At 42.0% G+C, this 13,098-nt stretch overlaps 1 protein-coding gene across 2 annotated transcripts in view; it reads left to right on the top strand.

The window, feature by feature from the left end:
* RALGPS2 (Ral GEF with PH domain and SH3 binding motif 2) overlaps positions 1-13,098 on the top strand; it is a 117,086-nt gene that overhangs the window by 50,212 nt on the left and 53,776 nt on the right. For both annotated transcript variants that reach the window (XM_053916061.2, XM_053916060.2), the window contains exon 8: positions 4,958-5,084. In XM_053916061.2, the coding sequence (XP_053772036.1) occupies positions 4,958-5,084 (127 nt within the window). The remainder of the gene's footprint in view (positions 1-4,957; positions 5,085-13,098) is intronic.

Genomic DNA, 13,098 nt, shown 5'->3' with positions numbered 1-13,098 from the left:
AAATCTCATTCAATCATGTAAAGATGCGCTCTCGGAAAGTTTGCGGAAAATCCAAATTTTTAAGTTTCAAAAAGTATACTGACTTAGGGTTCCATTACTTTTCAGCCAGTGAGCTTTGGGTTTTTTCCGTAGGAATAACAGGAAAGCCGAGTGTTAGCGTGGTGTCACGCAGTGTTGCTCCGCATGCTGATGCCGCGTTGGTCACACTCGGTTCTGCTGCCCTGGCAAGGACAGGGTGTGAGTCTGGACTACCGCAGACTTTTCACCTTTGAGTGCGTGGTACTGGCTCTCTAGGTATTTTTGTTTAGGTTTATGTAAGTAAAATTTTACCTTTAATTAAATCTGTTCATATTTAACACTGTTCTTGAAGAGGACAGATTTTGTTTATTGTATTTTGTACAGAGGATTAGTGTATTCTTCGGATGCTGTGACAAAGACATGACTAAGTGTAAAAAGTTTCTTTTTTTAATTACTAAAATATAACTACTCTTAATTAGCCTAATGTTGCTTTCACTTTTCACAGTGTCTGCAGAGACAGCTGTCTCTCGCGAAAACCAGGGTAGATTTCTGTACTGGAAGAATATTAGTATGGAAGAACTCCAGGCCTCTTTACATTTTGTTTGTATTTTAGAGACAACCTGGGTGAAGGGTTCTCCTACTTTAAAATGTATTTTTAATAACGATGGCTTATTCTCTTTTCTTAATTTGAATTTCATGGCGGAATGGAAATGATTATAAATACATAGTTATGAATTCCATCTTTGAAGTTTCAGGGAAAAGAATTATACTCTGATTTCTTTTGTGGTTTAGAAATGAGATACATTTCCCTCAAGTTAATTTTTATTTTCCTTGAAGATATTGGTATTGTCTTTCTCATGTATTTGCATGGAAAAGATTTCTTTCTAATTTAGTAGCAGCTCCATTATTGGTCTAAATAAAGTGTTCGGTGTTTGTATTAAATTTTAAAATATTCTGTATGGTGCCAGGCACTGTGTAACTGCTTGGCATACAACAGTGGGTTGTAGACACAGCCCCTTCTTAGCTGCTGACATTCTGCTGGGAGAAGATAAACCATAAATAAATAAGTGATGTAACATAAACAGTGATGAATGCTCTGCAGAAAAATAAAGCAAAGTAAATGGAATAAAAAGGAAAGCAGAAAAGCATTTCACGTAATATGTTGCAAGAGAGTCTCTAATTTAAAGTGACAGCTGGGACCTGGAGGGATTCAGAGAACCTTTCGTGTGGATGTCTGGGAGAGGGGCTTCCGGGCAGTGGTGGCAGCCAGTACAGAGGCCCTGGTGACGCTGACGGTGCGTGAGCTGGGGAGTGGTGGACAAGTGCCAAGAGGTGGCATCGGGCCAGGTACCGGAGCCGCTGTTTACCGTGGAGGTGTAGAGCGGGCTCGGGCGGAGCGGGAGCGGGTTCCATTTCATACATACCGGGTTGGGAGTGACTGATGATATCTATGTGAGACTGTAAGGTCAGAGCTAGGTGGGCACATTTAAGAGAGCAGGTGGAGCTGTAGATACATTTCTGTGATCGTCAGCATAAAGACAGTATTTAAACCATGGGTTTAGGATCACCTAAGGCATGAGCATAGATGAGAAGCCCTGGAACCATCCAAGATTTAAATTTTGGAAAAATGGGGAATCACCACAGGAAATATCATGGTTAGGGGAAGGTCTCCACAGTCAGGTAAAGAAACCATTTCAAGAAAGAGTGATAAGTAGCCTGTGTCAAATGCTGCTAATACATTGAATACAGTGAGAACTGTGGGCTGACCACTGGATCTGGCGATGGAAGAGGGCCGGTTTCAGTACAGTGGTGGGGTGAAGGACTGATTCGATCTGAGGGAATGGTGGAGAAAAATGGGGCAGCCAATATAAATAATGTATCTGAGGAGTTTGCTCTGAAGGGCTGGGAGGAGGTGTGTAGCAGAGAAATCTGGCAGTAGCTGGAGGGGAATGTGAGTCCAAAGGTTTGTGGAATTTTGTTTTGTTTCGGAGATGCTCTCCATGACGGTGTGTTTGTGTGCTGGTGGCAGTGATCTCACGAGGCGGGGGGTGCATGGTAGGAGAACGAGGGGTTATTCCTGGGACACCCTCAGTTAGGCAAGAGGGAACGAGACCCAGGAGTCTAGCAGAGCAGGAGCAGTCAGTCCACTTGGACAGGAGAGAAGGGAGGCTTTTAGTTCCCGGCGCAGCTACGGTGGAGGGTTTGGTGGTGGGATTGTGGTTCTCTTGGTGCCTCGTTTCTTCAGACGTAAGAAGCACAGGCATTGGGTGAGAGTGATGGCGGGGCAGTTGCTGGAGGTTGTTTTTAAAGATTTTATTTATTTACTTTTTCCGAGAGGGGAAGGGAGGGAGGAAGAGAGGGAGAGAAACATCAAGAGATACATGACTCGGTTGCCTTTCGCACCCCCCCAGCCTGGGACCTGGCCTGCAACCCAGGCGTGTACCCTGTCTGGGAATCAACCGGTGACCTTGCGGATTGTAGGCCAGCCCTCAATCCACTAGGGAGAGGGTTGGGGCAGGGGAGAGCGATGGGGGAAAATTGGGACAACTGTAATAGAACAACAATTTTTAAAAATGTCAAGTGAATAAAGCAACTGCCAAAGACTATCAGCAGTATGGTATTCTTTAGTCAAAGATCTGATAACATTTAAGAGAATGATAAACACAAAATTCAGGATCGTGGCTACTGGTTACCTCTTGAAGATAATTAAGGAGTTGGATATGGAAGGAGTGTAGATATGTGTTACTGGTATGCAGTGCTTAGGAAGGTAGGTGCATGTGTGTCTGTTATAAAATTTAAAAAATACATCAGTTTAACCAGAGTCACATCAGGGACCAAGGATAAATGAGTGACATAAACAGAGGATTATGATTAGTCAGCATCCGAGGTCCAAGGTAAATCTAATTCATTGCTGCAAGTGCACGCATTTATTTATCCATACTGTGTGGGGACACCAGTCAAGGTGATAGGGGGTGATCTGGGAGCCTGTGTTCCTTACTGTGATCGACAGGAGCAGGGAGTCACCCATCTTTTTCCCCACAGCAGACTGTTTGGTTCAAGTGGCAGAACGGTCTGTCTGGTCAGGACAGGAGCGTGGGAAGCTCCCTCCTTCACACACCAGCAAGACTGTGAAGAGCTTTGCCCCCAGTTGTCATGCTCTTAGCCAGCGTGGCGCCTCAAACGTGCAGAGTTTGAGTCTTGCAACAAACTTTGTTTCCTTTCCCCCCTTTTTGGAAGGAGGACTATAGTGAAGTGACATTGTAGGGATCACACTGGGAACATCAGAAAAACGTTTGAAAGGAAGTAAAAGGAAATCAAGACCTCTTAGTAATGGCTGTGGCACTCGGGCTGTGGATGAGTGTTTCTGAGCCATCACTAGGAAATTCCTGTTTAACATCTACCTGATTCTTCTATCCGTCTCCTTCCTCTAAATAGTCTTCTGGAAACAAGTCCCTGCTACCCCCACACCACACTGAATCGCTTTGGTTACTGATTGATGATGAAAATTGCAAAACACGTTATTTTTCTACATACTTAGACCCCGTCATTCTTCAGCACAGATTTGTGTTGCAGACGTGGGGAGAGCAGTTGAGTTCCAAGTAACTTGCTTCTCCTGATGCTGCACCGAAGTTTTCGAATGATTGACTTAGGTTACTGTTGGCCCTGCGGCATGACACCACCGTATAGGCACCCAAATGCTGCGCTGGGTGGGAGAGAAAGGGATGGTTAGACTGCAGGGAGCAGAGATCTGCTCCTGATCCTGAAAATGCTCATTGATTACATGAGAATGCTCAGGTAATCAAGTGTGCTGAAGTGGGGCCAGGGAAGAGCCTGGGAGACCACTGTCTGAGATCATGGAATGTCTACAGAACCTTGAAGCAAAGGGCTCTTTGAAATCTTGTGTTTTAAAGATGAAGGGATACTCGGCAGACACGTTTCTGGTAGAGATTATCTGGAGATAATCTGCACCTTGGAGCCTGGAGAAAAATAGATTCCTGCGTCAGTTCCACTCTGTACTTGCAGTGCTAGAAAGAAGGGTCCACGAGGTCTCAGGATTCTCTCTGTCTCCAGCACCAGCTTAAGCCCTGAAAGCCGGGACCTGCGTCTCCATGAGTGGGTGACTGAGAGCGTTAGTATGTTCTGCTCCTTGCTAATGCAGTGTTCACCCTTGAATCTCAGTCTGCTCATCTCTGAATCAACATGCGGACTTTTCTGTTAATCTCATTAGAGAAGTAGATGAGAATTTTATTGGTGGAAGTGTTTTGCACGCTATAAAAGGACACTAATACTGCATGTTATAAATAAAGTGAAATATTATTACATCATGATGAAATAGCAGCTTCATATGTTTAAAGAAAAAGTATTTTTTTTTCCAGAGTCTTTGGAATACTTGAAAACATTTTCTGAATCTTCTAATGTTACCTGGGTGCCTGACCTTGCTCTTCTCTCACTCTCCTTGGTTACCACCGTGTGTTTCAGAGGGCGCTCAAAGCAAGTCTACCCTCAAGCCTCTTGAAACAGTTTCAGTTGGTTGTTTAACTGTGTGTGAGGCAGCGCTGGTCAAAGGGGTCAAGGGGAAAAAGTCACAATCAGAGATGTAAACCCCAGCATGCAGATGCTGCGGCTGTGGTTCGATCTGTCAAGGAAAACTTGTCACCAGAAATTGCTTAACCGCTTAAAATAGTAAAGATGAGAAATAATGTATTACAATCTATTTAATGATTTCATGTACGTACAAGAGATTATGTTTTATAGTTAATAGATTTGGGTTTATTATCTTAATAGACATGTCTGATTTTGTAATTTATGATTACCAAATATAATTAAAGAAGGTATAACTTCGAAATTCAAATTACAGTAAATACAACACAACTTCAAGTCTTTGCTATACTGAAATGGGACTTGGAAATAACTTTAGGCGTTTCTGTTTGTTTTTTAGTTACTGAGTCGAAAAGACAAAACTACCTTTGAGAAGCTGGAGTACGTCATGAGTAAAGAGGATAACTACAAAAGACTCAGAGACTACATAAGTAGCTTAAAGATGACGCCCTGCATCCCCTACTTAGGTGAGTTAACATCACTGAGTTCTTTGTGCCCGGGTGTTGCTCCGCTTACTCAGTAATTTATATAAAATTCAAGACATTTGGAAAGTGTTTGTAACCTTTACAGAAATGACTGAGGTTATTAAGATGAAAAATTTACTAAGGGAAATATATTACCTTATTACTTGGAATGTATTTTTTTTAATTAAATTAGCCTTTGCCCTTAAGGGGTTTTTTTTTTTACTATCCTTTTTTTCTTAAAGATGGACCATATGGTAAAACAATACATTCTAGCTATTTTAATAATGCTTTAAAGAATAAAACAGTAGTTTGCAGTGAACTTTAATGCTGTAAAAATATTTGATATTAACTAAAGGAATTGATCAAGAGATTTATGGAATTTTTTAACACCATCAGTTTATATTTTATGTAGTTGGCAGATATTTTTGAAAAAGCAGTCTAATGAATGTTTGTGTTACCGTTTTTCTGGACAAAGTGAGTTGTTTAGCTGTGGAAGTTTAGCTTAATGCTAAGATAAACAGATATGTAGTTTATTTATCATAACGCTTGACTAAATGTTTATCTCTTTACTGTATTTTTTAGTGTTTATAAATTCCAAGAAGTATTTAAGCAAAAAACTCTAAGGTTATTTTCAACAAAATATGAATAATGCTTTGTTAGGCATTTGAATGAAAAGAAGCTCAAACTGCCCCTTTTAAAATATGTGTGCAAATTTACGTACATAAAATACTCTATATGGTGTGGTATCTGGCATAAATTAAGTTGATTTGATCCTATATAGAGAGTAATCAAATGATAAGCATTTATTTCTTTCTAATATCCTTTTTTTCCTCCCACCTCCACTCTGTCTTTTATATAACTACTCATACTGGATTTTCCAATAGCTATTTTTTAAAGTAATTGAAAAAGCCTGTTACTTTTCAGGCTTATGCCACAGTGTCATCTTTGACATCCTCAGCTGGTATGGAGCATCAGCCTTAGTTTGTCAGAGCAGAGTTGAGCTCATTAATTAGAACCGTGTGGGACAGGCCCTGTTTCCTTGGTAAACAGCTTGGGGCCTTAGTGAGCCTGAGCGCTCCAGAGAATCTCAAGCTGGGTATTAGGAGAGACATTCTGCACTTGTCCACTTTCCACCGTAACCTTGGCTGTGCCAGTTCTTGAAAATGGAATTTGGGGGATAGGGGGAATAGAGGATTTTAAAAGTACCATCAGTATCTTCAAATGTTCTATAGCATAAAGAACGTTAGACTGAAAATCGGCAACCCTCAATTCCCAGGTGGCACCACCTTACTAACTCTTCAAGTCATTGGCTTGTCTTCTTCTCCCTCTCTCTTTTTTTTTCAAAGATTTTATTATTTATTTTAGAAAGCAGGGGAGGGAGGGAGGGAAGGAGGAAGAGAGGGAGAGAAACATCAGTGTGCAAGAGAAACATCAATTGGTTGCCACTCGCATGCTCCCAACTGGGGACTGGCCTACAACCCAGGCTTGCACCCTGACTGGGAATCAAACTGGTGACCTCTTGGTGCACAGGCCAGTGCTCAACCCACTGAGCCACCCCAGCCAGGGCTGAATTGTCTTCTTTGAGCCTTGTTGTCTTTAACTAGAAATAGCACACACAGCACCAGAATCAGGTTCTTTTTAAGCCTGGTTGGGACCACAGTGATCTTTTCTAATTCATTTATTTTACATTTGAGAAAACCAAGGTTCGGGAGGTGGAAGATGGGGCTCATAGTCCTAAAACCTAGTTACTGATAGACCCTCGATCTGAAGTCTTCATCTAGCATCTTTCCAATTAATACGTGCTAAGCTCTCATTCTAAAATTTGCTAATTTTAGGATTATGTTTTTTCTCATTGAAATATTTTTGTCAAATTCCATAATTTGTATCTTTCAGAGAAGGAGATCGGGGTTCTTTTCTACTGAAAGTGAGAAATGGCAAAATAACATAAATCCTTGTGCTGTGATGTCTGTCCAGTTCAGGGGTCTTTATTTTATATTTTTCCACAGTGGAGACTTGGGTACGGATTTGAGGTTGTCTCTGTCTGTACAGAGAGAGAAGGGGAGGAAACCACCCGCATGGTTGCAGTGAGTTGGAACCTGGAAAGGTTTTCCATCAAAGAACGTACCTGTGCTCTCCCAGCCCTGGTCCCTGGAACCAGCGCTGTAATTACTTCTGTGGTTAAAGCAAAGGAGGCAAATAATGAGGTGCAGAAGGAAGTTCGTTTGGAGAAAACAAATCATTGTCTTCCCTGTGCCTTCAGGTTGGTCCCCATCGGACGACTCGATTCCTCTTCAGTTCCCTTCAGTCATGTGTGTAGTCCTCTCCTTCACTGTCACCGTGTGGTTCTCTTTCAGTTCATTCCATTTCCTACCCGAGCCGGTAGAAAGTGCCCTGTCCTTCCCTTTCCTTTCCCTTGCTGTTTTATTTTGCCTAGCATGCTGGTGTCTCCCTGTTCACTTGTAGAAATGTTCCCAACAAGGTCACTGCTGACTTCCTAGGTGAAGCGTTTAATAAGTATTTCTCAGCCTCATCTTAAATTTCTGAGGTTGATGCTAGTTATTTCTTCTTCTTGAAATTCTCCACTCTAGCACCCTCTTGGTTTACCTTCTATACTTCAGGCTTTTGTTTTACTGGTTCCTCGTTGCCTTTCTCTTAAATCTGCTCTTCTAGAGGTTTCAGTCCACATTTGTTCCTGTTCTTCACGCTTATTTGGAGTAGTATCCTTCACACTTCCTCTGCATACCCCCGGTGACTCCCACATCTGGACCAGACCTGTCTGTCCCCCTGTCTGTAATTCCTGGGGCCTGGTGACACCCTAGGCACTCAGAGGCTGATGGCATGAGATGCCTATAGGGAACTCTAATTCAGTGCATCCAGAAGTAAATTCGTCATCTTTCCGGTTCCTCGAAACCTGATCCCCATCTTACCTCCCAGCTTAGTGTAGCATTGTCTACACCACAGGCCCCCAACCCCCAGGCCACAGACCAGTACCAGTCCATGGCCTGGTAGGAACAGAGCCGAGCAGGAGGAGGTGAGCGAGTGACCTGGTCCCTGGTGCCAGACAGGCTGGGGGCTGTTGGTCTGCACTGCTCCCCCACACTGGATACCTGGGGGCCTTTGCTGGATTTCTCCACCTCGTCTCCTTCTCATATTCTCTGTTGAAATGAGACGCGTGTTTCTGAGGGTTATCCAGGAATTAGAAACCAAAAGGGGGAAAATGGCAAAGAACTTGAATTAGAAAACACACACTTCATATCTACATAATTTTATATATTGGGGTTCTTCATGTGACTATTCATCCCTCCACTAGTTTGGGCAGCATCTGAGACTGTGATGGGATTGGCCAACATTTGGCATAAACATTTGGTAGACTTGTGAAGGGAAAATGAAACCTTTGTCACATAAATTATTGTGACTCAGTTTAGCTTGTTTTCCAGCATGAAAATCATCTTTGTAATGTGTGGACGGTTTTGTTCTATTTTATAGCGCATAATACATTTATGAAATTGAATGTATTCCACTGTCAAAACATAAATGCGTAGGAAGATGTGGAGAACGTTCAACTTAACACAGCTGCGACTGCTGGACTTATTTTACATCATAGACAGCTGGGGTTTTTATTCCTGATCTTCAGTACTGAAGTGTTCTGAAGAGTGAAGATTTAACAACAGTTGATGCGTATATCCTGTTAATGTTTACTTTGCTCATATTTTGTTCTAATTTAAAATGAGTCCGGATTGTGGTTTTTTAATTTAACTTGTCTTGATTTTAGAATCCATTACTGCTCGTGAGAAACTAAGCCTTCTCCGATTGCCAAAATGTCAGCATTTACAAGATGCTTACATTTGATGGGACAGAACTTGCCCTGAAGACATTTGAAAGATAATACTCATTATGCCAATTGGCGGCTTCTATTTAACTCTTCCTCTTCAAACCTACAGAAATTGCGTAATGCTACCCTTTATCCATTGTGTCTGCAAAGGTTTTCTGGCAAGAATATGTCAACCAGAGGAACCTGTAGTTCCCAGAGAAGAGGGAAAGGCTCATCGTGTGTGTCTGAACATTAGAATGTGATCCAAAGTAATGGTGTTTTTGCCCCTGAAAATCATGATCAAAACCAGCCATTCTTTGTGAAGCTTAAAAAAGGAGGTGTAGGTTTGTGTACACTAACAAAACTCTTTATTTTGACACTGCCAGATTTATCTCTGGTGCAGTGGGGATTAAATTCTGAGAAGTAGAAATGTTTTCTTAGTTTTCAATTCATCATCCCTTGAAAAGTTGTCTCTTCTGTTGGTTCTCATTCGAGGTAAAAATCAGCCTGGACAATATAGTAAAAAAATTCTTAGAATAAGGATACAATTTTTCTGGAGAGGAGTAGTTTGGCAAATCTCAAGGAAAAAATTGTTTTATATGAGAATTATTGCTTCAAATCTGAAAATCATTAACAGGACTCATTTGTCCTTGTCATTGGAAAACAATCTTAAGGGGCTTATTGAAGAATTTGGCATGGAACGCTCTGCTTTGCTGGAGAGAAAGAAAAGCAGAACATTGTGCAAAAATAATTTAGTTGCATGAAACATGATATTCTCTCATATGCATTTTCTAGCCTCGGCTCTACTTTATTTACATAACTTTGGAAGATGCAGTAGCTCAACCAGCTTATATTTTTCTGGGAAAGAAAGCACACAGGGTGGGACAGAGGTGGGTTTACAGTTGTCTGTGTGAAAACGGTACAGTGATTAATAAACAATAATACTCGAGTAAACTCTGTGTCGAGTACTCACAGCTACTTTTGCCCCACGCTGTGTTTCTAAAACTCTGGGGAGAAGTCAGTTGTTGCAGTTCTGTATGTTGCTTCCTATGGAGTAGACTCGGGGAAGTTCTCGTACGCCCTCGCCCTCCCGGAGGGCACGGATGCCTGGTTCGGATATATCCCGGTACACAGCTCGCGCTCCAGCGGGGAGAGCTCCTCTTCCACACACTCTTCATTTTTTATGTAATATGACAGATTTTCATCATAGGCCTTTTTTTTTTTCCTGAGACAAGGAAAGCCACCCTTATCAAAGCCTTCTGTACTGTAGTGCCCTCTCCATCCCCTGTTCTCTGAAAAGCACCATTGTCTCTCCATTACGAAGTTTGCATTGACCTGCCTCCCCCTCAGCGGTAAGCAGGCCTTCTTCGCCTTGGTTCAGGCTTTCTCCTTAGCATCTCGAACAAAAATAGGCACTGAGTAAAATTTGTTGGGAGTTAATTAAGTAAGTGATCCTTTTCTGGCTTTCCCCATTGGTCCAGTAACTTTGTTTGTTTTAAATGCAGTACATTTGTGTAGACAGCAGCGCCCTGCCCACCTCCGGTTCTCTTTCGGTGCACTGGCTGGCTAACCATTGCTTGCTCAGCCCTGTGCTCTGCTCGCTCCAGACGCACAGCAGGGAACAAAACGGACTTTGGGTCTGCCTTACAGCCCTTTAGCGCCAAGGCTCAGGGTGACGTTACTGCCTCTGAACCGACTCTCCCAGCTCCTGTGTCATGGAGGAGGTACATGTCACTGCCAGGCCTTGTTAGTGGTGTCCTCGTCATCACAGCTAATGAAATGTTTAAAGCATGCCTAAACTCACAGGGAGCTTCAGATTTTATCTGATCCTTTTATTTTCAAGTAGTTTTTACCTATCTTGATCTCTCAGTAAAATATGGCTCTTTCATTTTCATTAGTTTTAGAAACTTCTATTAACCTATGCACAAGTATTTTCAAAAATGCTAGCTTTTTATTCACATTTTTATTCAGACAATTTCAACAAAGTCCAAAGCTTTCTGCGGCTGTATGGCTACTGAGATTTTTTTCCTTCCCCTTTGGGAAAATTGTACATGATTAAATGTATAAAGGGCTCTGAACTGATCTCAAAATACCTCATGGTTTAAAAACGTCATTGGCTTTTAGTATTTAGAGAGTTTTACTCCGCTTCCCGTGCTGTGATTTGTAGATGCTATACGCCATGGCTTGCTTTGCCGCGTTCTTCTCATCAGATTCCGTGCCGTGCTCTGAGATAGCATGGGGGCAGGGCAGGCATTTCCTCCTGGTTCTGAGCGTGAGCTCTGACCAAACGGCAGCTAGCCTAGGGTTTTCTTCAGCCAAAATTACATCCCCAGTTTCCATTACCTCATTCTTTTTTATGTATTTAAAATTCCTCTAACATTCTTCAATGGTATATGTATTTTCTGAAGTTTACTTCAGAAAAGGGCTGGGGATGGGGTTGCATCAGTGTTTTCTCCACGTTCCTCGTTTTTCTCTAAGAGCCCATCCCTTTTTAAAAAAAATGTACAGCGGCTGTGCAGACCTGCATTTCAGTCATGGACAGAATCCCGCAGTTCCAACAGCTTTGCCAGCGGTGTTTCCAACTGTTGCTATTTCAATAATTTATCATTTTTAAAGCAAATTTTAACAGAAGGATAATAAAAATCTTAATAATTAATATTTATTTAGCATGTAATACTCCATGCCTGATGCTGTGTACTTTATGTAAATTCATTTGTAATAACAATTTTATAAGTAAGTGATATTGTTACTCATATTTTACAAGTGAAGAAACAGACAAGGGAGGTTAAATTGACTTGCTATAAAGATGTGCCTTGTAAATATTTTATAGTTCAGAAAAAGGATTATAGAATTACACCAATATTTTGGGAATCTTTATTTAGATTAAAATTTCGAGTTTGTTCCTCAGTCTTTCTTATAATTATCTATAGAATTACAACTTAATCACTATTAACCCCACTGATAAAATTGGAAACTGAGCTGATTTTTAAACGGCTTTTTTGGAAGTCCGGGGTGGAGTCATGTCACTGTAAGTAGACTCACTCCTTTATCACTTGGTTATCTTTCACAGACCCTAAAATAAAAGACTGAACACTTACTACTTGTTACAGTGTAATAATCTTTAACTTACTATTGAATATATAAAAATAGTATTATTTACATGAGTACAGATTTCCAAGTAATTTAACATATCATCATGATTGCAGAAGTTTTTACAGGCTTTTTATATTATTACCGGTCGGAATCTTAAGGAGAATGATGCCAGAAGGATTCTCACTCTCGTGTGGCGATTCATAGGGTCGTGGGAATATTAGATTGAAAATCTGGTCTTTATCCCCCACCAGGCTTGAAGCCTAAGGATCAGTTTATTTGCAGGTTTATTTGTACATATCTTACTAAATTTCAAGGTGGTGTCTAATATTGGCATTATCCAGTATCTCCAGTTTTAAACGTCTGCCTCAGAGATGCCAAGTTTCCCAGGTATTGATGGCCTCCCATTGAGTATGGCGGAGTCTAAATCATTTTTAGAATAAGCTTTATTTCATCTATTAAGAATAACTGACATGAAGAGTCTTTCTCTAAACCAGCTCCGAAGTCATAGCTTAATCTTACTGAGGGTAAGATGGCAGCCACGTTTTCATTCCTAGGTCACCTGTGAAGGAGCTAGGTGTTAGGCCTTTCCCACCACACAAGTGACCTGTCTGCTGTCTCACAAGGTCCTCGTAAGGCTGAAATCCCCACTTTGGCTGCCCTTGCCCTAATTTTCCTTGTATTTTCTCAGGATAAGGTATCCTTACCGCCTGCCGTAGTAGCTGGCGTGGCTTTGGTAGGGTCGTGGTGCAGGTCATGGCTCAGTGGGTCTGATGGCCGCAGTCCACTGAGCCGTTACCTGTGTTAGGCAAGGTTGTCCATGTTTTACCACGTATATCACCTCATTCGATGGTGCAGTAGTCACATGAGCCAGGTACTGTTGTTGCCCCCATTTCATAGATGAGGGAACTGAGGCAAGAGTATGTGAATTGCCCAGGGTAACCCAGCCAGTAGGTGACAGGGGTAGGCCACGCACACAAGCAGTTGTGACGTGAGAGCCTGCCCTCGGTCCCCGTAGTACTGCTCCTCTGCCTGCTCTCAGGGAGGCACTCCCTCGCACGAGGCTCCCCGAAGCCCTCCTGGAGCTCCAGAACGGAGCGCTGCCGGCCCTGCCAG

The sequence above is a fragment of the Desmodus rotundus genome, chromosome 12 (assembly GCF_022682495.2).
Source record: "Desmodus rotundus isolate HL8 chromosome 12, HLdesRot8A.1, whole genome shotgun sequence".
Lineage (NCBI taxonomy): Eukaryota > Metazoa > Chordata > Mammalia > Chiroptera > Phyllostomidae > Desmodus > Desmodus rotundus.
This window is presented reverse-complemented; position numbering and strand designations above follow the sequence as displayed.